Source organism: Streptopelia decaocto (genome assembly GCF_964273445.1).
Source record: "Streptopelia decaocto genome assembly, chromosome: 1".
NCBI lineage: Eukaryota > Metazoa > Chordata > Aves > Columbiformes > Columbidae > Streptopelia > Streptopelia decaocto.
In genome coordinates this window covers 36,359,132-36,385,039 of record NC_138663.1, presented here as the reverse complement: position 1 = coordinate 36,385,039, position 25,908 = coordinate 36,359,132, and the positions used below count along the sequence as shown (strand labels likewise).

Genomic DNA, 25,908 nt, shown 5'->3' with positions numbered 1-25,908 from the left:
TCAGCACCTCCGTGTGAGTGCCAGCTGGCCCCAGCAGTCAGTACGTGGGACATACTGGCAAAAGCAATGCTGATTTCTCAACTGGAGGCATGTCCTCAAGCTCACCTCTTATAAAAAAGGGCTCTGGCACAGGGCCCTCTATAAGCCTCTCAGTGATAAAAAAGAAATCATGTTTGCATTTCCATTTATTTTTCCTGTTATGGCATTACCTTATCTTCTAAGCAAAGGTAAGTTGTTAAGACATCCTCTGCTAAAAGAAAGACTAACTACATTCACGATAACAAAAAAAGCAAAACTTGAATTTCCACTTTGTGAGTAGCAGAACAAAAGAACCAGCTTTGAATTACATTCTACAATGTTCCTTTCTGCTTGCTAAGTATCATGCTTCAAAAAATTTCAGAACTCCATTTGCACCACTACATCTTCACACACAGATGTTCAGGTTCAGAGCACTAGGAACATCACAAACAGCTACTGTTTCTGCAAAAATATGCTGGATACTCAGCATTAAAAAAAAAACAAAAAACAAAACAACTTGGACTGCGTATTTACAACTTCAGGTATCGACAGAGAAAATTTTCAAACACTATTCCTGAGACATAACAGATATAAAATTATAATTAAATAACCCAAACTATTTACAAAGGACAGCTATAAGAAAGAGGAAATGACTTTCATGTACCTTCTTCATAGATTAATCCGACAATGTTCACAGCCTCCCTGCTTACTACAAAGATAGGGTTCTCCTCAGTAGTTCTGGGGAAGTGCTGTGCCAATCTCCCAGGCTCTAGTACTAAACGCCGACCTTCATACATCAGTTCTTGATTCTGAGATGGTATTTTTGTCTGTTTGTAGACCAACTCATGAAATATAGCAGCTCTATAATACAAACGATACATTCAGTAGTAGTTAGACTCACTACAGTAGTTCAACAATTCAGATTTTGTATTATTTAAATAAAAATCCCTTTTACTTCTGATTAATTCATAACTGGTTTTATACATAAAGCATTTGACTTATAAGCAGCACAAAAAGCAGCGCACTGCCTAAGGCTCCAGGTTGCTCTGTTACGATAATAAATCCTATTTCCTGCAAAATACCAGACTTCCCTTTCTACCTCTGATTTTCCACCAAAGCACGTCTGTGTAAACAAACTTGCTTTGGCCTGGAGTCTGAAGGTCAGTAAAAACAGACAACACCAGATGACAGGAAGAAAGCATGCTTTAGTTTTCTCAGGCATACCCATTTCGTTAAAGGAGACAGACGGTCCCTCCAAGAGAAAACTCTATAGTGTTTCACATTTCAAAAAGCACACACCTTAAATTCAGCCTGTAAGCTAACAGACAGCCAGATTATCTCCTAAAACAGCAGTGATGAGGAAAATGAAGGGCACTTTGGTATTTTATTTCCAGCAATCAATGGATACAAGGAATAAGAATTTATAAACACTCCACTCTCACTCTGCACCCCCAAAAAATATCAACAAGCAAAACCTCCCACAAAGAAGAAAAACCGTAGGCACACTAACAGGAAGGACCAATTTGCCTCCTGTGCAGCACTGACACCTTTTAATACTGCAGCTCATATTCAAATAATCATAAAGGTAAATAACGCTAAAGTACAAATAGCAATTTGAGCTACAAGGAAGGCTTCTCAGCAAAAACAGTACTTGGGCTCTCTCAAAATACAGAGAAAGGCCACTGATTTTTGTATCAAACTGTAAACCAGAATTTTAGATTTTAACATCAACATTTGATGACCATAAAGGCAACTCCATATAACTCAGGATCCTAAATTGTACCAATTAAAAGTTCAGAATCCCTGTAAGAGTTTTATGTCAGATAGACAATGTGCACATATGTATTCTTGAGGATAAGGTAAGAAAAGCGAGAGTTGAACAGAGTCTCTGGAAAACTACTTTGTAAATAAGTAAGATATACAAATGGGTGATGAGTTGGTATCCATTAAGAACAGAGACACCTTGTAACATATCAAGGATTGTGTGTTCTGTCACTGATTAAGACCAAATTTAAGATCAGTTGACTTGACCTTCAATTATTTTATTTTTATTAGAAATATTTTATGATCAACGTGCTTCTATGCACTGTGAATACACAGAAGAATTACAAGCTTTCACTTCCACAGATAAACCACCAAGGAAAGGCTACCGAATTTGTAACACTGGTGATCTCAGGTCACAGTAACGTTCGCCCGAATATCAGCAAAGAAATGAAAACAGAGAGAACACTTACGTATTATAGCTGTGAATATAAACTTTGTGCAAGGTCATCTGCTGTAGTGAAAAGATGTGGATTATTATTCGGTGCAGTATATCACTTGTCTCTGCAAAAAACTGGTCAAATCCCCAGCACTTTTCCTGGTCTGCTTCAAGAATATTCGCAAGGACAGGTGTGAGCAGTACTTGCAAACCCCTAGAGGACACCAGGAAGACACAAGACAACTTGGATCTACTTTGACCTTCATTGGACACATCTCATGAATACAAACCTATTATCCTTGAAGAATATCCAGAGCTTTTTTACTTATTTTTCCCTCTACTGAACAACAAAATGTTCAATGGTAATGTTTATTGTTTTTCATTAATACACATACTTTATCTCTTTCCTTTTTAGACTCAACTACAAAATATTTTTTCCTTAATATCTGACAAATTTCATAGGCATTGGAAAAATGGCATGCAATTTAAAGACTACATTGTAGAGCTAAGGTCACCTTCTACCACGGCTGGGCAATAGTCTTTAACCCAGCTCACCTCACACACCACCATTTATCACTTTGAAGGAAGCTACTGTCATTTATGGTTTGCTGGCTGAGCTGCTTGTGTGAGGACACTATGTTGCTTTCAATTGAAATCAGCTGGGTTAGCAAAGACTCATTATTTAAATTGTCAACACTAACAGAATTCATCCTGATTGACACAGGGCTAAATAAGCACTCCACAGACGCAGCTCAACTGCTGCAAAGAAATATGTACAACTCTTGCCTTACAGTCATTACTATTCTAGGAGAAAGGCCAGCTTAAATTTCTTGTATTTCTACTTTGAGAATCTGAATTGCAAGGACCTTTATGGATGCCACTTCTATGTTATCATTAACAACCTCTTCAAAGTTTAAATATTATGTATGTATCAAACCTGAATCCAGCAGTAAAACTGGTAACATTCTGAAGCAAGCTCCAGTGGGTTACAAGCACACTGATGGCCCCATTACAGGTCAGCGGATGCTGTGTTTAAGCTCACTTTAGTACTAAACAGTAAAAGCTGATTAAATGCTACTTCAAAATATTACTGTAAACAGATGTTTAATTAAAAAAAAACATGCTTCCTTTCAAATTTAAATCACTTCAATTGTATGGAGTAAGCAAAGGAAACAACTGAGCACTATCGTGAAAATTACATATAAATTGCTAGTTCTGCACACTGTAAACTAATGAACTGATACAAACCAGACTTTCACTCTACACCTCTTATGGATCTTATCTGACTTTCAGAAAAGTTTGTTTCTAGAGTGACAGAACAGTTTCTGTCTCACTTTACCATTAAAGTAATAATTTTAAAGTACTGAAAAAGTCTCAGGAAAATAAACAGATAAGTGGGTTATGGGAGGTGTTTTTAAGATCATGTTGAGATTAGATCTTCTATGGCTCTTCCTACTGAGTATTATGACATATGAAGCAAAAATATGATAAGAAAAAAATCCTAAAAGATACTACAAAAACATGTTAAAATGTGCTGACATGAAATGTTCTCTGGCAAAAATGCAAGTCTCAGAACTGCCTTATCATTTCCTTCCTACTGCCTAATCTTTTTAATATCTGAAGTCACATTGTTGCAAGAAGCGGGGGGGGGGGGGCGGGTATCACTTCAAAGTTTGCTAAATCTTCATACTCCTTCCTGAGAGTGGAGAAAAGATAGTAATAATCTTTCTTCTACTCATACCACTTCAGATTCTCAGGTGTTCACTTGTAAATTAGCAGTCATAAAACTATTTGGACAGATCGGAAGAAAAACACTTGATAACCTAATAGTGAACTATACCAATTGATGGAAGAGTTTAAAGAAAACAACTGCAACAGCCAGATCTCTGTTCCAAAGACCCAATCCTGAGAGAATAACCAGAAAAGCCCAATCATGTAGCATTGAAACACGCTGTGAGAAGTTCAAACTTACTTTGAAAGACTGCAAGAAACAGGCATCTCCCAGCTCCACTCAATTGGTCCATTTTCTGCTTTCTGTATCCCAGAAATAGCACCAGAAGGCTTTCCGGTGATTATTTTATACCTGCAATATATCATAAAAATAATAGAGACTTCAGCTACTATCTCTTATACATACATAGGTCTTGTAACTAATCCCCAATGGGATATCCATAATATAAATTCTACACAACAGGTTGGCCTAAATTCATAGGTGGTGCAATGATTAGGAAGCTTCACTTACAAGCTGACAGAGAGTGGTGCTTAAATAATAAACAATGTAAAGGAAACACTTTGGGGCATGTTGAAGAAGCAACTTCATCTACTTCAGATTTGGAAAAAATGTAGGAGATATTTCAGGCATCACTGAAGGAAGCTGAAGTTTTTTCAGGAGTGTTAACTAATCAAAGTCAGATTTCCAAGGCAGTTCAATTTAGGCATTTACATTACTAACTTCTAGCATGTTCAATGGCAAGAGATAACAGCCACCACCAAGGTATTTGGGAATAAAGAAGGAACAGGAGGCAGGCTTTGAGAAATTCCTTTAACTTGGAAACACCTAGCAATTTGGCATTGTCTATACCAAACAGACTAGTATTTCTCAAGTGTCTCATGAAATTAATCAGGAGTGATAGGATTTTTCCAACCAAAAATTTCAGTTGTGTTTTCTCTTTTTGGAGGATGAGGTACATACAAAACATATGTTCCTTGCTTATCTTGCAAGTGCATACAACAAGAAGAATGCCTGTTGGCAGTTCCTTAAACCAAGAAAACTGGAGTCAGCTTTGCAAGGAGTATCGCAGCAGAGATGTTATCAGCGTATCAGAGGTACCCAGGTACCACCTTGCTTTATTTTTTAAACGCAACACACACAACAGCAACAAAATAGAACTACACTAAGATGAAACAGGAATCTATTCCTACCAGCACGTCATAGATACAACATCTGTTTCCCATTCAAGAGCTATTCCTGTTATCTTCAGCCACAGTCCACAACTCTGCTACTGAAAAAATGTCAGTCTCATGAGCAGCGCATGCGTTTCAAGGCTGCCTGGGAAAACAATCATTTAAGGGGCAACAAAAATTTGCAGGACTGAAAACCTGGTTTAGAACATAGTAATTTTGCCTGAATATCCAAGTTATATACACCACAGCCTAGTGCCATGGTAAATGAAATATGTGTGGAAAAACCATTAGTATTTTGAGGAAGCTCTGATGTTAAGTTTAGGTCTTAAGGTGCCACACAGTAAAATCCTTGTTGAAGCAAAATGTTTGTACTGGTTTTGGCTAGGATACAGTTAATTTTCTTCATAGAGGCTCATATGGTGCTGTGTTTGGATTTGTGACCAAAGCAGTGTTGATAACTCAGGGATGTTTTAGCCATTGCTGAACAGTGCTTACACAGCATCAAGGCCCTTTCTGATTCTCACACTGCCCTGCCAGCAAGTAGGCTGGGGGTGGCAGAAGTTGGAGGAGGACACAGGCAGGACAGCTGTGTTCCCCAAGGGATTTTCCACACCAAATGACATCATGCTCAGTAATAAAACCTGGGGAGGGACGTTTGCCAAGGCAGTAGTTGCTCAGGGACTGACTGGGCATCAGTTGGCTGGTGGTGAGCAATCAATCGGGTTTTTTTTTTTTCGCATCACTTGTTTTTGTTTTCCTTTGGGTTTAGAGAGTAGGGGGAGGTGGTGGGTTTGGTAGCTTTATTTTTTTTTTTTTTTAACTTATTAAACTGTCTTTATCTCAACCCACGAGTTTTCACACTTTTACCCTTCCAACTCTCTTCCCCCTCCCACTGCAGGGGAGCGAACAAAGAGCTGTATGGTTCTCAGCTGCCTACTGCGGTTAAACCACAACAACGTTACAAAATGTTTTTCCTTCAATATTTTCACTACTTTAATGTTTACTATATATGTGTAGGATTTCTTGATAAAAAGCATTTCATGGATAAAATTCACAGATAAAATTCTCCTTCTAAATTACCTACATCACTTCCTTGTTTCTACGAGGTCCTTCAAAGGGTCGGAAAGGCAAACTCCCTGTTGCAGCATGGTAAAAGGTCACTCCTATGCTCCACAGATCAACTGTTGCTCCGTACTTTTTCTGATGCTCTTTCCTCAAAACTGCTCGCTCATACATATCAGGATGCTAAAGAGAAAGAAACGGAAAAAATAAGAAGTCAGAATTGCCATATGAACAATATAAAGAAACATTCTAAACTTTCAGCTCTTTAATTGAAAAGCGAAGTTAGCTTGTATCATAGAATTTGCTTAATTTATTCTGACAGAATATCACAAAAGTGCTCCTAGGTAAGACAGTCACTTTTATTAAAGGTTTGCAAAAAATACTTAAAAATTTAGCTAAAGTTTGACTACTAGAATAAGACACAACTGAAGAGGAGATAGCCAGTATTGCCCCAGATGATTTTGAAACAACAGAAACCAAATTAGAAAAAGATCCATAGCAGGGTAGACTATCAGTTATGATACTACATGTGGGAAAACATGGCAGGAAGACAATTATGCCTAAGGTGTTTGTATTGATGCTTCTCTGCCTGCCTCTCTTTGGTTAACTGTCAAGTAAGCGTACCTTAACTACACCCAACATCACCCAAGTAGCTCAAATACAAACTGAAAAATATCTACAGAGATAAAGGCAAAGACGTTCATAACTAAAATACTATTGTTCTTCTTTTCACACAAGGCAACAGTGGAAGTTGGACATGGAAATTACTTAAAGGCTATTGTGCTCAGACCAGCAGCAGAACTGGCATGACCCAAGGTGAAAAAGGTGGAAAGTTATACATACAATTATAATACAAAAGTTTAAATACTAATTCCCAACAGTCTGATCTTCACCTACTCAACTCTCATCAGAAAGGGCCCCAGGCTTCCAACTTTAACAGAAAGTGAAATCATATGGGCTTACTAAATACTCTTCTGTCCCATAGAGAGAAACAAATTGTTCATCATCTTCAAGTTCTCTTGCAGCACCAAAGTCTGTAAGTTTGTAAACAGACTGACCATCTTCACCTATAACACGCATTATGTTGCCTGGTTTGATGTCACGATGCACTATTCCATTCTCCCGGAGATGATTCATCCCAGCCACTTCAATTAAAAACAAAACAAAAACCAGAATTTATGTATGTATGTTGACATGGACTGCACATACATTGAATTGTGAACTGAGGCTCAGAGACATATATGTTTACTTTCTCATTGGGAAATGGGAATGAGAAGGGACACTCCATTAACAAAAAGATCTGAACCAGAGAATATTCTAAGCGTTTTTGCCTTTTTTCTTTCAAACAGCTGAATTACAGTATTTCTTGCTCTCAGCAACATTTTTCCCATAAAGTAACAGATGAAAATTTTGTAACAGGCAGACAGAGGTAAACCTCCTTATTTTTCTAATTTACTCTTCTGAGATTAATTATAGAATCGTATAATAATTTTGATTAAAAGGGGCCTTTAGAGGTCATCTAGTCCAACCCCCTGCAATGAGCAGGGACATCTTCAACTAGATCAGGTTGCTCAGAGCCCCATCCAGCCTGGCCTGGAATGTCTGTGGGGATGGGGCATCTACCACCTCTCTGGGTAACCTGTGGCAGTGTTTCACCACCCTCGTTGTAAAAAATTTCTTCCTCATATCTAGCCTTAATCTCCCCTCTTTTAGTTTAAAACTATTACCCCTTGTTCTGTTGCTAAAAACCCTACTAAAAAGTCTGTCCCCATCTTTCTCAGAGGCCACTTTTAAGTACTGAAAGGCCACCATAAGGTTTCCCTGGAGTCTTCTCTTCCCCAGGCTGAAAAATCACTAGAAATCAGTTCAACATGTGACAAATTACCTTGAAAGAAACAAACAAAAAAGAATCATAATAATGCTTTAAACAGAAATGGCTTCTTAATACAGCTATCTGTACCAATACAGACATAAAAGATCTGACTCCATATGACCATATTAATTTATTCAATTAGTTGATAATAATTTGAATTCCTCATCTCATGCTGTTTCAAGATACACAAAACAAGTATGAGTTCATTTTTCAGTCAACAGATTAGACTAAAGAGTAAAGTCTACATACCCACATCTCTCAAAACAATTAAGAACTCAGATTCTGGCAAACCAAAGGCATTAGACGGCTCTTCTAAAACTGTATATAAACTCCCACATGGACAAAATTCCATAACTAGTACTTTGTGTCTAGTTGTTGTCTAGAAAAAAAATTAGAAAAGGTAAGTCTGTGACTATTATGAAAACAATATCAGAAATTACACATAACCTCAGGATCTTACTTTAAAAAAAAAAAAAAAAATCTGTAGCTAGATCATAAATCCCATTCTGGTGATATTCTTCTAAAGAAGCGCAGATGAATTTTTACATTGTTTCATGTATTCTAACTTGAAGAGGGGGAATAAAATTAAGAAAGCCTCAAGTTCTAGGCATTTAGAGGGTTGACAGCACATTGATGAGTGGACAAATGAGAGACTACAGCACAGAAGAGCAGAGAGCAGCAATTGTCCTTCTTTCCTCTTTCCTAATCTCAGCATCTGGGTCACTTCAACTGATGAGTCTCAGTTTCAGGACAACCACTGCAATTCATACTAACATACAGTTCCACATGTCCTACGTTATTATTTTACTTGGTTAGAAAGCAAAAGCATAAAATTGTCAGGAATACTGAAATACCTCCAGCTACCAGTATGTATTAAATATCCATACATGTAGATAGCTTAAAAGTCCTAATTCAAAATAATGCTTAGGACAGTGGCTTGAGTTGGCTTTGAAGAATCATAACCTATGCCTAAACATTGAAAGCAAGCACATTCTTTCAACAACAAAAAGAAATAAAGAAAAAACAGTGGTGCTTGTGTAAGAGTATTTATATCATCATATATGTCACCATTCTTTAAAAACGTAGCTTAATCCTCTATAGTAAATGATAAAGCAAAAATGCAGTTACTCTGGTTACTCCCATGCATCTCAGATCACAACCACAACAATTCATTACCTCTTCTTCAATAGCAAACAATTTGACAATGTTCTTATGATTTAATTTCTTCAGTACTTCAAACTCTCGCATCTGAACATCGACAGGACGAAGGAAACTTAAACTGTTAAATACTTTGACAGCATATAAATCCCCAGTTTTCTGTTCAAAACAAACAGACAAATCACTAATCAAACAAAAGCATAAGACTGTAAATGTACACACACCCATTATCCAAGCTTTTTGAGAACTTCTGTTGTGCATACGAGCATACTAAGATTAGAAATAGCTCAAAATAGTATTTTGTGTTAAGGTGGGAATTAAGATGCTACTAAAAAAATTATATATATATATATATGTGTGTATATATATATATGTATTTGTTTACCTTAAAACAGACTAGAAGCAAACAGACTAGCAAAACAGAAACTCAAGGTTGGCCCACAAAATATAAGTGCTTTTAAAATATAGAACAGTTAAGTGTAACAAAGGCTACATGTTTAAGAATGACCCATAAACTTAGCTGAAAAACATTTTTTCAGCAAGAGGTAAGCCACTTGCACAAATCAGTAAGAGACACGAACATACTACAATTGAGAATCTTGGCTTGCTTAATTTAAGACACAACTTTCAGAAGCTGAACGCTGCTCTCTTTTTCTTTATTGTTCTGTTTATACTGATAAAGCAGTTTAGGTTTTTGTTTGTTTTGGTTAGCTTTGTTTTGTTTTTTCAAAGCAGGCAGAGTTGAGCACTATGTACCACCATGCAAAATCCTGAAACAATTCCTACCCACATAATAAGTGACAGGAGCCAGAGTCATGAGCTTAATCAGAGACTTAAGATCTCAGGTGGGACTAAGCCTCAACATGCTCAGGCACCCACAGCACTGGCTGAGTGCAACTTCTGTCCCTCTTAGGGCAAAGAACCTCCCTGTGCCCACTCTAGGAACAAGCGTACATTAGCATCCTTTGTGCAACAGATTCTTTCTAGGGACAAAGCCTTCCTGCGCGTAGACTGGTTGTGTTGTACGACACATAGAAACACTGTAGCTTATAGATAATTTCACGTTGATCTCAAATAGACCATCGTTACTATAAGGGAAGGTTACTTTCACAATTAGGCTTATATTTATTTTGTGAGACGTATCCTGAAATTCACAGGAATGGAATGAGCTACACAAGTAAGGTCATTTTAGCCCCTCACTCAGGTTACAATATATACATCAGTATATAATTTACATGGCAAAACTGCTCCAATATGTACCATTTTGTACTGATTACTCAAGGTATGTCACCAAGATGGTATCCTGGACACGTATGAAGTATTGACTTACACACAAAGATTAACAGCAACTTTATCTCGTGATCATATGACAATATGTAAGAATACTTCACTTATGGTACAAAATCATAAAAATCACAAGAAATGGGGTTTAAAAGAACAGGGAAAAACTACAAAAATATAATTTAACAAAACCAAAAATAACATATCATGTAAAAAAAAATTGATAAGACTTGTATTTCTATTTATATTCTTAAGCAAGGAGTATTATTTCCACAAAACTGAAGAATGAAGGAATGAAGAATTAATAAGTTAGTATTTTACAAGGACAAATCATGTAATATTTAAAACAAATACTGAGAAATAACTGTATAGAACTCTAATTTGACAGATGAATATTAAAAATTTAAAACTAAGTATTAAGTTATAAAGATATATTTGCTTTAGGCCTAAATCTTGAACAGCTTGTCATTGATTTCATGACGCTATTCACGTATGAAAACGTTTCAATTTTATGTGTTATTCAGATTACTAATTCCTCACAAACCTTATGTCGTCCCCGAAAAACATTTGCAGTAGCTCCCTGTCCTAGAATGTCAGACAACAGCCAGAGGTAATTCGGAGTGCTCTGCATCTTTGCTCTTTGATTAGACAGTTTTCTTTTTCACCTTAAAAACAGAAGGTTAAAAATATAGTATTATAATGTAGTAAAATATGGGGGGGAAAAAAACCCAAACAAACAACCACAACTCCAAAGACCTATAGATATGATTAAGAACAACCAAGCAGAAGAATAATAGGACAAAAAAAACCAAGCTCAACAATCAAAACTAATGCCATAGACACAACATCTCCCTGCATTTGAGGTCTTTACTCCCCAAACTTTGTTTGAAAAATCAACTGGAAAAGTTAAAGCTTTTTAATTCCTCTTCTGTTGTACACAGGCGTTTACATGACACAGTAACAAAAACTATAGGAAAGGGTCAAAAATGCTTGCACAACATCTTCTGAAAATAAGCAAGACCTGTAACTGAATTCCATTTTTTAGTATATATGCCAAAGAACAGACATTAGTGATTATGGCAGATACGTACATAGATCTTTTAGATCACTTTGGCTCTGGAAATTGCACTTCAGTACAACTGTAAAGTAACTGGACTAACTACTTACAAAAAGCTATTTTTACATGAGCTAGATAAAAGTCACAATTAACACAATTCTTTTCAGCTACTTGCTAGAACTACCAACTACTACTGGAAGGGGCATTTCTAAAATTTAACATTCGGTATGTCACATGATTTCTAGAAAGACAGCCTGGCTTCCCCACCCTTCCTGAAACTTAAACCGTCAGACACTTCGCAGATTCAAAGGAAAGAGAAAAAAAAAAGTTTCATTAAATTAAATCAATTTAAATAAACATTAGAACTGCCAGATTTCCCCCTTTGCCAAAACAGCAGAAGCTGCAGGTGAATAACCTTACCATTTTGGTTTAAATAAAGCACTCATTTTGCCATTAAATCTAGCAAAATGCACTAAGATCAAAGATGTAGCTCCCCAGATCTAAAAAATACTACAAGCAAAACAGGAACCAGACCAGGGGAAGGCCCTACACCAGCGGCCTTTCTTCACAGCCTGGCAGAGGACCCCGCATCAACCCATGTTAGTTGATAACAGCTAAGTGATACTCAGAAGAAACAAACAGAAAAAGCCTTTCCTGTAACTACTGGAAGAAGAGCTTTGACAGAATTTCCTGTGTGTGTTTGTTATGAGAAAGTGGTTTGCATTTTTGAGAGCTCCTCAGTGCACCAGCTGACAGCACCCAAAGCCACACCACATGGGCTGCAGGGGAGCGGAGGAATCCACAGTGTGGCCACCACCCCAGCCACGGCAGCACCGGCCTGTGCACTGTCCCTGGTCATAACCCATGTCACACCGCAGAGACAGACATTTCCTCATGACTTCGAAGACAGTTCTCTATGCTTAGCGACTGCGGATTTCATACTTTCATTTACCTATTTGCTCATGTAAGACGAGGAGTTTCTTGCAAAGCTGTCCCAAGACATCCAGGCAACTACATGTAGCATAGAGAATGCCACAACACAAGCAAAGAACTGACATCGCTCCAAACTAAATTCAGTCATTCAGCAACACCATTTTTAAAATCTAGATAAAGTTCTTAATGTCTAGAAGGGAATTAAAGGGTTTCATCTCAAGTCTGAACCAAACAAACCCAAGAACGTACCCTAAACCCTTATAATTCTCAGTTAACTCTGACAAGACAATTTGCAATAGCAGAATAAGACAACTTCTCCCATCTAGAAATTACTGTAGGTGCCGAGGAGCGATCTCTGACGCAGGCACAGAAAGCAAGGAAGAGGTCTGCAAGGAAATAACACACAGCCCACTCTGTAAACCATTTGAAAAATATCCAAGCTAAAAAATTCCTCATAATTAGAACCCTGCTTTTAGCAAGCCAGCTGGTACATTACCAGTAAACATGTATTTTGTAATATATTTCAAAGCAACACTCATAAGACCCATACCAAGACACAGAAACATAATGAATCCTTTTCTAAGCAGACAGATAGTGCACAGAAGGACTAAGTAAACACAGTTTCTCCAACGATGACTATTCAAATACTAAAAATATTAGCAGTCTATTAGAGACTGAATTATTATCTTGCCCAAAGTGATAGAGATGAGGTAGCTCATGCACAAGATCAGCTCTCTTCCTTTACCTTTTTACTTTCTAATTAAATTTGCATGAAGATCAATGGGTGAAAACAAAACAAGCCTGCAACAAATGAGGTTGAATATCATTAGATGGATTAAAAAAAACCAAACCAAACAAAACAGCAAGTCACTAATGAGTTCTCAAGGTCTGTTTTTTTTTCACTTGTAAAAGTAGAGATATAATTATGTAAGTACTAATTCCAGGGTAAATATCCAGTGCCAAATCAAAGTCCACTATTACACATTATTTGTAAAAATACTATTTTCATAATAATAACAAAGTCTATGCTCTTTTAGTAGTCTTCACTTTGAAGGCATAAAGTCTCACTCCGCTTTGATTTTAATATTCAGATTATAATAAATTTGATTAAACACCTTATATAACATGTTAGACCTCCTTTAACATGTTTCCTTTCTTAGACTGATTCAGAACAATCTTTACTAAACACTCCGCATTTGCTGAGTTTTCTGTTCACATCTTCCATTACCTTTCTAAATCAATTCACTAAGAGTTTCATTTTAAAAAAATACATCTCTGAGATTGGTCCTGTCACTAGATTTAATGCTGAACTTTCTATTTCCTCACTTAAGGTCATTACATCTGATACTAGATGAGTCAGAAGTTCCCTACACATATCTACAGGTATTTTTCTCCTATCAGCAGTTTGACCTACTGTCCCCCATGATTCATTAGAATTTCAAGGGTCTGGGGGATGTTCGTTTTTTTTTTTAATATATTTATCTGCTTCTGGTAATGCTACTACTTCTTTACTTGTCAGCAAAGGAAATTGTAATAGAAAAAGACTGCATCGCTAATGTGATAGCTTTTTTCCAACTCTCAGTGCTTTGAAGCAGGAGTACTCTCTGCTTCTAATTAACGGCAAGAAATTTGCTGTTACCTCAGGCATGTGGGATGTGCACACAAAGTAGGTACTTCCCCTGTTAACAGCTGCAATGTACAAGTTCACCAGGCAAGCAGGGGCAGATGATGGAGTTAAAGCAAAGGCTCTTTCTGTCTACAGGCAAGATCCTATATGCAATCAAAGCTGACAGGCAAGGTGCTGAGGTGCCAAATAAATGTTATGTTAGCATTATACAGTCTGGTAAACATGAAGGGATTATACTTTCCTGTATGCCCTTTCTTAATGCCTAGAAAGTAAGTTACTCACCCTGAAATTCCTGCTTTTTATCCCTGCTCCCTTGACCTGACCTCCTTCCAGGGGGTTTCCAGTCCAACAGCTAGTATTTGAATTACCAAAATACCCTGCTCCGGGCCACACAAGGTGCTGCTTGAACCCAAATGAAACAGCACACACTCCAAAGGCCCACAAAACAAATGTCAAGCCTGGCTTCAGTGCTGCTCATCACCACCGCGTTTCCAGTCCATAACGGGAGAACAGGCCTCGGCCTTTGCCAGGGGCAGCAGGTCCTGAAGGCTCTGACGGGCCACGGGTGGCCTGAGCAACCCGGCCAGCCCCACACCCAGAAACGTGGGGTGTGGAGGACTCAGTGCTGGAGCCCATCTCCACAGCAGGACATCGCTCCTGAGGTAAAAGTTTAACAACTTCTACAAACCACAGAGGTGATGCCGCTACCTGGGGAAAGCTTTACACAAACCGCAGGCAAACATACGCCGGCTCAGCTTTCCCCACCTCCCTTTCCGATTCCAAAAGTAAATTTGACGGGTCGCATCCACCGCGCCCTGCCGACATTCACGGGATAAAAGTCACGGCGAGCAGGGCACGGGAGGAGCCCCGGGCTGGCCGCCGAGGCCGCGGGCCGGACACCGCCCGGCCCCTGGCGGGCGGGGCCGCTCGGCCCGCACAGCCTGCCCCGCTGCAGCCTCACGGGGCTCCGCCGCCGCCCGCGACCCTCCGCAGCTCCCGGGAAGGCCCCGCCGCCACCTCGGGCAACCGAAACCACCTCGCCCCGGCGGCGGCGCGTTGAAAGCCGCTTCCCCCCGCCACCCCCACCGGCGGCAGACTAGGGGAAGCGGCTGCCTCCGCGCCGCCACCGCCCACCTAGGCTCGGCTCGACGCGACGCGGCCTCCCCTCACCCTGCCCGGCCCACCGGCCCCGGCCCCACGCACCGAGCCGCCTCTCGCCCTGCCTGCCCAGCGCCCCGGCCGCTTCCGGCTTCCTGCCGCGGCGCTGGAGAGGCGGGCCGGCAGAAGCGCCGCCTCGGCAGCGGGTACCTCCCGGCCTGCCCAGCCCGTCCCCGCCCGCAGCTGAGGTGCGCGGGGGCCACAGAATCACAGAATGTCAGGGATTGGAAGGGTCCTCGAAAGATCCTCTCGTCCAGTCCCCCTGCTGGAGCAGAGATGAGGCTACACAGGAAGGTGTCCAGGCAGGTTTTAGAATATCTCCAGAGAAGGAGACTCCACAACCTCCCTGGGCAGCCTGTTCCAGTGTTCTGGCACCCTCACCGTTAAGAAGTTTCTTCTCAAATTTAAGTGAAAACTCCTGTGTTCCAGTTTGAACCCATTACTCCTTGTCCTATCATTAGTTGTCACCGAGAAGAGCCTGGCTCCATCCTCGTGGCACCCTTTACATATTTATAAACATTAATGAGGTCACCCCTCAGTCTCCTCCAAGCTAGAGACCCAGCTCCCTCAGCTTTTCCTCGTAAGGGAGATGCTCCACTCCCTTAATCATGTTTGTCGGGGTCGGCTGGCGGGATCCGTGTGGCCACCGCCCGCTCCGTGGCGGGGTGAGAGAGCGGCGGTGGCGCCTGAGGCGAGAGGAGCCCGAAAGCGGGAAACATCCGGGAAACACCGAAAAGTGGAAGTAGGACGTTCCTTAAAAATGGTCGCTCCGGGTATTTCTGGTGGTGTGATGTTCACAACAAGCTCGGGCCGGTTCCGGTGGGGTTTCCGCGGCGATTTTTTGCTGCGAAAGCGGCTCAGCAGCGGCTCCGTGTGTCGCGCCCGCCCGGGGCCGCCGGAGTCACGCGTGTCCGTGTGAGCCGCCCTCACGGGGGCTTGTTCATGGGATGCACAGCCAGGAGAAATGTTTCCCTACCTCGGGCAATTTCTCTGTTTCACTCTTCTTAAACCTCACGAAGTTTTGGTATTTTTCATGCATTCATGCTCTCGTTTATTTTTTACTTAAATGTTTTAGAGCAAGCTTCCTTGGTGATTTATATCTTGCTATTTGTGTGTGTGTCTGTTCAGTAATGTTGCTGTTCCAACAAATGGTCTGTACAGCTTTTATAAGGAAAAACATTGATAAAGTTTATAATTTACGCATACTGTAATTGAAGCATCATTATGCATGGCAATACAGGGTGTTTCAAAACTATGGATCCAAACCGCCTTGTGTTGTGACTTCAAATTGGCTCCACCGTTTTGAAGCACCTTGTAGTAAAAAGAATTATTTTTCTTCCTGTCCAAGACTATCCTTTTCTTTTGATCCTCTGCATTTCCTGTTTGGAATTACCATCTTTCCAAATTTTAGAAGCTTATTTTCTTGAGGAACTGACATAAAAGACAGCTACCTTTTGCTCACAGGCTTTATTATTATTGCCTTACTTTTCTTAAGCCTATCACAAGACCAAACTAAAATTCTGCTTAGTGGAATCAATAAATTTATTTTGATACATTTTATGCTGTTAATATACGTGCTTAATTTATATTCCTTGTTTGTTGGCATCAGAGTTTTCTTTCATAATGCTTCTGCATTACAGAGGGAATAGTTCTCCACCACATCCGCATTCTGTCCTCGTGTCTTTTAAGACACTGCAATGCTCCTCAGAAGGTATTATACAAGGTTTATTTCTGCCACCCCCTCCTCTGTACCCAGCTTTACAAGCCATTTTTTTTTCATCAGGTGGAGACCCATGAGTTGGCTTTGTCTTCTTCAGAAACACTCATCAGATCAGCCATATGGATTTTAGCAAAAGCCTTTGAAAGGGTAATGCTTGTGAACTTCTATTTGTATATTGAATGTGTACTTGCTTCTGAATAAGCCCAAACTGTGGGCTTGATATGTTGATGCTTTTGGGAACTGGCCATTTTAAATCATAGTCTCAATCAGGCTGAATAGGACTTTGGAGGTCTCTGGTCCAAGATCCTGCTCAAAGCAGGGTCAGTGTTGACTTCAGACCAGGTCCCCCCAGACTTTGTTTATTTCAGACCTAGAGCATCTCACATCACACCACCCTTGGGACTGTCTTCACGGTTACCAGCCTATGTGCTTTCCCCAACTCTTGAACTGATGAAGATGATTCATGTATTTCACGTGATTCAAATTGTCCATTTTTCCAGAGTATATTTGTAACATAATCAGTGATCCTTATGCAAGGAGGATCTTCTCTAGCCTTTAAATGTTTCCCAGCATGAATCATGGGAAAACAGTAAGAACAGGAATGTAAGAACAGGAAAAACAGACACCAAAAAAGAAAATGTCATTATGGCTTCACTCTAGAAATTTTTACTTTGCTTCTTTCCACTTCTGTTCAATGAATTAGTAAAACTTCTGGTATTTCACTCCTGTGAGAGAGTTCCAGCTGGAAAACTGACTCTCCCAAAGGGTGAATAGCTTTCTAAATAGCCTTGAATTTATTTTTAACTGCTTTGAAGTTTTTGAAAAATTTGAAAATCGTTAATTTGCAAGATTAGCTTTGCACTATAGACTGTCTTTTTGGGGAATCGGACAAGTGCCAATGCTGATAAGAGAGGGGATAAGGGCAGATTGCCCCTCTGGACAGCAACTAGCTGCTAAAATGTTGTACCTGCATTGATAAGCCATTCCCTGAGAAAAATAGTCCCTGACCTCAGCTTGTGTGGAATTCATTGCCTCTGCTTCACACATGGTAAAGTGCTTGCAGGCTCAAAAACTTGTCTTTTATTTACAAGCTAGTGTAATTACTAAAGATACTACCTCTCTGCAAGGGATGTAGAGTCTTTTAGAAGTCTAATTAAAGACTTGCAGCTGTGTTTCCTACTTATACACACTACAGGAGGAATGATTACCACAATGCTGCTTTAAGCATCTTCAGTCTGGACAGGGGAACTTGACCAATGCAGGTGCAACAACGTTAAGTTGTAGAGGAAAGCTGCAGGTGCTTGTATTTGGTGCAGCCTTTAATTCAGGTCATCCATTGCCTGAAGAAGGAAAACATGTAAATAGTGAATGTCAACACAATCTCTCAGTGGAGTGTTCCCATCTATCTTTTTCCTCCTCTCCTACCTCACAAGAAGTAGTTTTTGTAATATGTTCAAAGCATCTAAACACTGCCTGGAGAGATCAGTTCACACTCTAAATACAGGTTTCATCACCAGATTTCTCTTTGGGGATAGCAAGTAACATGCACATCTTCAACAGCCCAGATTAAAAAAAAAAAAGGCACAAAGCAGGAATCCATCTCTTCAAAGTTGAGATGTAGAAACTCATCAGTTTCTAAACCTTGACTCTTTTCAAAGATAATTAGGAACTGCATACCCACCACGCAACCCAACTGCAATATAACAGCTGCAGACCTGTGGTCTCTGCATCGCTGAGGGTGAGCAGAAGCTGCTAAATTTCCGTTTCAAGGGGAATTGCAGAAAAAATAACCTGCTAGTAGCCAGAATCAATGTTTACATGTTTATCTAAAGATAAAGAAACCAACCCACAGATCCTGTTTTACAGCTCACGCCTTGCGGAATCCCCAACAGTAAATTATTCTGATTCAACAGTGTCAAAGCATAGGAAAGTAACCAATCCTTTCTGAATTCTTTAGGCTGAACCAAGTAAGTTTCTCTGAAGATTCAGACTACCTAATCCTTCATCCTACAGGACATTCATTCAATCCCAGATGGAAGGTCAGGGTATGTAACACAGCCAGGCTCACTCCCAGGCTCTGCGCTCTCTCCTTTATGTCCCTTCTCACCCAACACCACCACAGCAGGTGACATGCTCTGAAGGGTAAGTGTTCCTGCTACTTCAGCTTTTGAATAGCTCATTCTGGGGTTCAGTGAACACCAGGTTTGGCACAGAGGAAGCTACATGGGGATGGCAGGGGTAAGAATGGAGAGCAGTGTCTTTAGGCAGCGGCCAGTTTAAAGACTTTTCTCATGAGGATGTAATTTGATAATATCTAAATCATGCTCTGTTAGTATAATTGTGTCAGTTGTCTAACAGAATTACTAAATGTAGGCTTTTTACTGCTTTTACGCAGTAATAAAGCAGCGGTATTACCCTTACTTCAGAAAGCAAAAGTCTAAATCCTCTGAAAACTAAGAGTGACTCCATTACAATGACACTGTAATTGAAAACCAAAAAAAGCTTTGCTAAAGTTTCTACCTTCTTCCCTCAGTGAAAAGGAGGGAATGACAGTTTGTATCCTCAAAACATCACCACACTCCACCCCTGGTTGATATTTCTGATTCACCTCCTCATTGATTTTCCATTGAAATTGGGTGAAGAACCCAGCACCACACAATATAGAAAAATGCTAATCTGATTATGCTATAGGCAAGTCAGCTCTTTGTTTCTGGAGAAAAGCATTAAAATCCTGTGCATGGGACAATTCCTAGCTTACTCCTGCCCCTATGGAATAGCTATGAATACTGTGATGTCATAAAAATAAAAAAAAAGGCAAAGAAACAAACTGACCAACTGATACATTTTGGGACAGAAGTAGCAACACTCTACTAAAAATCTCTTTTTAGACCATTGATTCTACTGAAACACCACAGTGGATCCAATTCTTTCTGCCAGCATCTTCCACATGCAAGACTGCAATACAATTTATTGTCTAAACATCAGAAAAAAATGCCATATTGTACTCAAATTTAACAGCCAGGAGGTTAAAAAATGCTGCAGCTTCCAAAGATTCAACCAAAATGATTCAAAGAGACTTAACATTTCACTGGATAAAATTTTATTTTGTTTTATAAAAAAGATAGAAGCAGATGCTACTTTTAAATGAAATTATTTATTAAACCAATCTGTTTTATAGGAGGTATATATATATATTTTATCATTAAGACAACTTCAATGAAATGACTATCTACAAGAATGACTTTGATTGCTTTATTTTCATGTCACCATACATGAACAAATGAATTTTGTCTTATGAAAACATTTTACTCAGTATCAAAAATGTACACATTTTAATAACCATTGGTATGGTCTGACGGGATTTTTACATTTAATTTCAAAAATAAGTGTCATTTCATTGCTGTACGCATTACAGCATAAGCTTAAATCATCCTATACATCAATGTTTGTGTAGGTATACAGACAATTTTTCACGTCACATACCTTCATATTTGAGACACAAGTAGGGGATTTGCATTTCTCTTTTTTGTGAAAGGCTAAAATATGTACTTATGTGAGCACAAAGCAACATGTCTTAAAAACAAAACCAGTTTGAATGGCACAAGTTAGCGTTCTTATAAATTAACAACCAGGGTTCTGGATTATGGAAACAAGTACATGAGATTCCAGTACTTTCCTTAGGGCTTCGCTCTCTGGAAGAATACCTGTTAAAATTTATTAAAAACAAAACCAACATTTTAAGACAAAGGCAATACAAGACATGGAATGGTTGAGGTGTAAGAAAATTAGTTTGACAGAGCTCATTTTCTTGTTTAACATACTGGTTAACACACTAAGGTTCAAGGTTGTGACTTGTGCTATTTGATTACACTCACACCCTCAAAACTGAAGCATTCTGACACATTCTCTACCATCATAGCATCACTTTTTTTGCTATTTCAACGATTAAACATATCCTGTGAGAATATCAAGCTATTGAGGATATGTGACAACTTTACAGATGTAGGTTTGTGGTTGTTTGCTCTTTCTTTCAAAATAACTGAGATTCCTTGTAGCTAAAAACTATTAAATAATTCAATATTTCCATTTTACTTCAGGTCACTATCACAAGTGAAGTGTGTGACAAAGTTCAATTACAGTTAAAAGCTATTTAGAGAAAAAAAGTCCTTACCTTTAAGTAATTTTTAAAAACTTTAGCATCAGGCTGCTGAAGTGCTTGACAGAATTCCTGTAAAAGAGCATAAAGAAATACTGAATACTAAATGAAGCAACAAGACAACCTGAGATATGTAGGAGAATATAGAGTACACCTTGTATGTAAAGTCAGTGATATTAGTTTGTATTTTCCCTAATGGGCAACCAAAATAAAGCATGTTATGGATAAAAAATGCAACAGGTTATGACAGACCAAGTGCGTTCTGGGGTGAAAATCAATTTATTTTCAAACAGAGGATATCACATTCACTTTAGCTGAACAGACAGAAACAGCGCTATCTACAAGGACTGCAATCAAGGAGATTCTAAACCTTGAACTTTTCCAGTAACTTTGGTGGCTTTTCCTTCAGAAGATCATTTACACTTCAGCATTATGTACACACTAAGAGGCTCTAGATTACAGCAGAATGTCTGCTACTTGAAAAAGTTATTCACATTATCACAGTATCACAGTATATTCGGGATTGGAAGGGACCTCAAAAGATCATCTAGTCCAATCCCCCTGCTGGAGCAGGAACGCCTAGGTGAGGTCGCACAGGAACATGTCCAGGTGGGTTTTGAATGTCTCCAGAGAAGGAGACTCCACAAGACCCCTGGGCAGCCTGTTCCAGTGCTCTGTCACCCTCACTGAGAAGAAGTTTTTTCCCAAATTTAAGTGGAACCTCTTGTGTTCCAGCTTGATCCCATTACCCCTTGTCCTATCATTGTTTGCCACCCATTATCTTGGGTCAGAAAACAATTGGGTGCCAGCAAGAGATATAACACTTGATCCTTGCATATATTTAACACCACTTCCAAGTTCTACAGTTGAAGTCCTGTCACAAGTACAGTTGTCTCCTAATGCAGCAAACCCAATTACTATAGTATCCAAATTAGTTGCAATTAATTTGTCAGCGTTCATCTAATCATTTCTTCATGGCAATGCTTACCCATATGGCTAGTGATGCTTAATGTTGAGACAATGGTCAGGTGTAAAGTTTCACTTTTGAGAACCCTCTTACACTACTCCAAAATAAGCACACAAAACACACACACTTAATTTTGACATAGTTTTTACAGTAGAACCAGTGCTATGGCTTAAGTTTCTGTAGTGTTTACTACAGCTTTTATCATCATACTTCCTATACATTCAACATTCTTCATTTTTCTTTTGAGTTATTACCCTAAATATTCTGATATTTTTTCCTCAAGAATACCTACCTGAATTATCTCAGGAGCTACTTGCAAAGAAGGCAAATACTCTTGCTGAAGATACTGAACGCACTCAGGACCCTAAAGAAAAGTAGTACACAATTTGTTCAAGTATATTTTCATACATATGGGAAGTCATAGCCCTATACTGTATGGTACAGAAGAGTTTGAAAACAGGTGGTCTACTTGACTTTTACAGAGAAGTTATGCACAACAAATACCAAATGCTCATGTTATTCTCAGCCGTTAGCAAATAGAAACACTTCTTAACCTTGGTTTTAAGGACTCTACTACAATTTGTTATGTTTTGTTACATAACAGAAGAACACACTTCAAGCTGCACCGAAACAAGAATTACTAGACAGCCAGTCAGTTCATAAAATGTCATCTGTAAAAGTCAGTTAAGTAAGAAGGCCCCTAATTTCACTAACATGTGAAAGCCAAAAAAAAAAATCTGGAAATTAGTATCTGCCAATGGCTATACCATTCTACTCCCATTGTGAAATTTAGTAGCCAAGTACCCTTGAACGTAGTGTTTTTCTTCTTGTAACATTGACTATGTGATTTGCAGTAGACAAAACAGTAATAAAATTGAATTTCCAAACCTCTGAGAGCAGCAGACAGATAGGTCTGTTTTGGTTAACAGATTAGTTTGTTTTCTTTATCTGCATTTATCAGATACTCACATCACAAGAGGGATTACTGTACACTGGCAGTATAGAAACATAACCTAACACATCTAGAAGAGGAAAGTGAATCAACTTTATTAATTCAGGCAGAAGTTACCCTAGAACTAGAATATGGTATATGGTTCACATGAGGGGAAAAGAAGATTTCAGATCATTTTCTTATCATTTTCTTATTTGATTCGGTAGTGTTAAAATAAACAATATTTGTAATAGGAAGTAATTTCATTTACCAAAGCTTGGTTTCCTACAGATGTAGCTCTTAATTGCTTTTGGGGAAAAAGGAACAAACCCAAAAGCTCTCCTCAATTAAAACACAATCTCTTCTCTGCCAGTTTATAAATAACTTCTTACGGTTTTTGTATAGTTGTGATTTTTACTTGCATTTAACAGAAAAGTTAGCCAGCAAGTTAAAGGGTAGAACAGGAAACAGTAACACAAACATAGAAATCGTTTCATTTCCCATTAAAAATGGAAATACACTATAGTGTTTTAATCATTAGACAACGCAAAATTCATTTTTTTTCCATAAATGTTTTTCAACCTAGTTTCCTACACATTGAAAGATACCTTTTGTTTTCACAGAAATACTCTATAGTACATCACTCATTGCTCTTTTACATCAGTTTAACTACTACACTGAAAAGTGGAAGAATGCCAATTGATTGATTAAACACAGTTAACAACCAGCAAGAAGATTCTTCTCAATGAGGAGTCGGTATTTTGCAGTAAATTGTCATGGGGCAGAACTACTGGATCCTGTATCCGTACACAGCATTATAGTAATCCTATTATTTGATATAAAAGTCGAGTAGCAATTCATCCTAGTAAGTATCTAATTTTTAGAAATTGATAAATCACTGGAAAGAAACATACAAGAGTTAATCCCCCGCAAAGTATTATTAGGCTTACCCTTTTGAGATGAATTGTTTTTAATGTCACTGCACATTCTGATAAAGCCTGCAATGTAATACATAACATTAAGACTTCAATTAGTCTATTGGTTACCTATTTAAAGCCAAGGAACATAATAAGGCCAAAACCAAGGGCTAGTTTATGCCATTACTCCCTCATTTTCCCCTCACACAACAATAACGGCCTCAACCTTGCAACTTTTGTTTCACTCCAACCAGAAACATTTGCCACAGCTGAACCCAAAATGAACTGAAGAACAGCCACCTGTGTGTGTTCACTTTCACTGAACATTGCTTAGTAAGTAATACAGGTCAATGTTTAATATGCAGATCTGCTATTCTCTAGCTTGATTTTGAGCAAAGGTGAACTACATCATACAATATCACAATATTCAATAATTAATCATCCAGGTACCTCAATAGAAAACATAAGGGATTTTATTTGTGAGACAACAGTCTTTGATATCACATGGCCATTGCAGGTTTCTTAAATTGAATCTGCCCCACAAGAACGAAAGAAAAAAAAAAAAAAAGCCATAATACACACCAATACTGTCTGGGCATCTGCTAAGTCAAATGTTTGCTTCAAAGGTGCTAAGAAACATGCAGGAACAATGTGCTTGTAGACAAAGTCTGCAAAACCTACTGGTCCATCTTTACCTCCTGAAAAGAAAAACAACATTCCATATTCTATTACTGCTTCATGGTTAGCAGCAGCTGCAAAGGAATTATGGGAAGACAGACTTACCCCAAAGCTCCACCAACTTAGAAAGAATAATAAAACAGGTCTTCTGTGCAATAGGATCTGGGTAATCCACCGCTCCTTGAATGACAGTGAACAACACACGCTCCACATTCTCTGCACCTTAAACACATTAAAATGAGCTTGTCATTTCAACTTGCAGCCTAAAATGTTTCTGCATTCTTACACTATTTTATATAAATACTGACCTGGAAGACAATGCTTCAACTTCAAAATAGCTCTTTTTTTGCACAAATCTCAAATATTTTTGGGAAGTTTCCCCTATGATCTAAGAGAACTCTTATTTGGATTACAATTATTTGGTTGTTGTGTTTTTTGTTTGTTTTTTGTTTTTGCTTAAAGTTTGGAAATTTTAACTGCTCTTCTGGCCTTTAATACGCTCAAAGGTGAGAGGGTACTTTAACCTGCTTACAAATACAAGTTTTCTCATCTCTATTCAAACATAGAGGAGTTAATTAAAACTCAGGAGCACTGAAGTAGTTCACTTATCTTCCAAAATTTGGAAAGATATTTTAATCACACTTCAAATGTATGTGCTGCATCTATACTTATCTAGGATTCCTTTAAAAATTTCTTGGCCCATCGTAACTACCAAAGTGCCTCTCTCAAGAAAGCTCTCACTACTTCTTAATGTCACCCTTTCCCACAGGTATTACCATCATTTTAGGATGGGGGAATGAAGTCCGAGCTCCACCTCATCACCTTAAAAGCTTCAAGCCATTTTGATGGAATACAAACTGAGATAACTACTTAAAGAATCAAGCAACTGGATATTCGACTTCAAATTCCTGCTATAAAAAGTATGTGCATTTGGCAACTAAGGGTGAGGAAAACCTGGTAACTACATATATAAGTCATATGATGCCTTCTACCATAGAAAACACAATCAGGTGATAGTAATATAATATTACAGAAATACTAAGGTATCCTTCAGAAAATGAACACCACAATGAATACCGGCAGCTGTGAGTGGTGTTGCTCAACAGTTTGAACATTGCTATACATTGTTATATACTGTATGATCTCTGATTCACCAATCAAGTACAATGATGCATGAAGATCTATTTATATACCATTCCTTATAAATCCACTGATCACACATAAGCTGAAAAGATCAACAGGAAGAATATGCCTATTATAGCTAGATT

At 38.7% G+C, this 25,908-nt stretch overlaps 2 protein-coding genes and 1 long non-coding RNA gene across 8 annotated transcripts in view; 1 reads left to right on the top strand and 2 right to left on the bottom strand.

Moving 5' to 3' along the window:
• TBK1 (TANK binding kinase 1) overlaps positions 1-15,372 on the bottom strand; it is a 30,324-nt gene extending 14,952 nt beyond the window's left edge. Inside the window, exons 1-10 of one of the 5 annotated variants that reach the window (XM_082064652.1) lie at positions 15,317-15,372; positions 13,232-13,287; positions 11,041-11,161; positions 9,234-9,374; positions 8,307-8,436; positions 7,148-7,329; positions 6,207-6,367; positions 4,191-4,301; positions 2,253-2,432; positions 683-879 (exon numbers count right to left, since the gene is read on the bottom strand). In XM_082064652.1, the coding sequence (XP_081920778.1) occupies positions 683-879; positions 2,253-2,432; positions 4,191-4,301; positions 6,207-6,367; positions 7,148-7,329; positions 8,307-8,436; positions 9,234-9,374; positions 11,041-11,127 (1,189 nt within the window). In that variant the 5' untranslated portion in view covers positions 11,128-11,161; positions 13,232-13,287; positions 15,317-15,372. Of the gene's footprint in view, positions 1-682; positions 880-2,252; positions 2,433-4,190; positions 4,302-6,206; positions 6,368-7,147; positions 7,330-8,306; positions 8,437-9,233; positions 9,375-11,040; positions 11,162-12,505; positions 12,677-13,231; positions 13,288-14,125; positions 14,149-14,395; positions 15,141-15,316 lie in introns of those variants that run through there. The other 4 variants (XM_082064653.1, XM_082064654.1, XM_082064655.1 and 1 more) reach the window with 4 other exon arrangements.
• A 603-nt stretch (positions 15,373-15,975) lies between these two features.
• Positions 15,976-25,464, top strand: LOC309435270. Its single transcript, XR_014183140.1, has 3 exons — positions 15,976-16,013; positions 17,055-17,138; positions 25,410-25,464. It is a non-coding gene; the product is annotated as an uncharacterized lncRNA (long non-coding RNA).
• XPOT (exportin for tRNA) overlaps positions 20,127-25,908 on the bottom strand; it is a 29,485-nt gene continuing 23,703 nt past the window's right edge. For both annotated transcript variants that reach the window (XM_082043328.1, XM_082043327.1), the window contains exons 20-25: positions 24,746-24,862; positions 24,545-24,660; positions 23,996-24,043; positions 22,407-22,478; positions 21,163-21,219; positions 20,127-20,695 (exon numbers count right to left, since the gene is read on the bottom strand). In XM_082043328.1, coding sequence (XP_081899454.1) covers positions 20,669-20,695; positions 21,163-21,219; positions 22,407-22,478; positions 23,996-24,043; positions 24,545-24,660; positions 24,746-24,862 — 437 coding nt within the window. In that variant the 3' untranslated portion in view covers positions 20,127-20,668. The remainder of the gene's footprint in view (positions 20,696-21,162; positions 21,220-22,406; positions 22,479-23,995; positions 24,044-24,544; positions 24,661-24,745; positions 24,863-25,908) is intronic.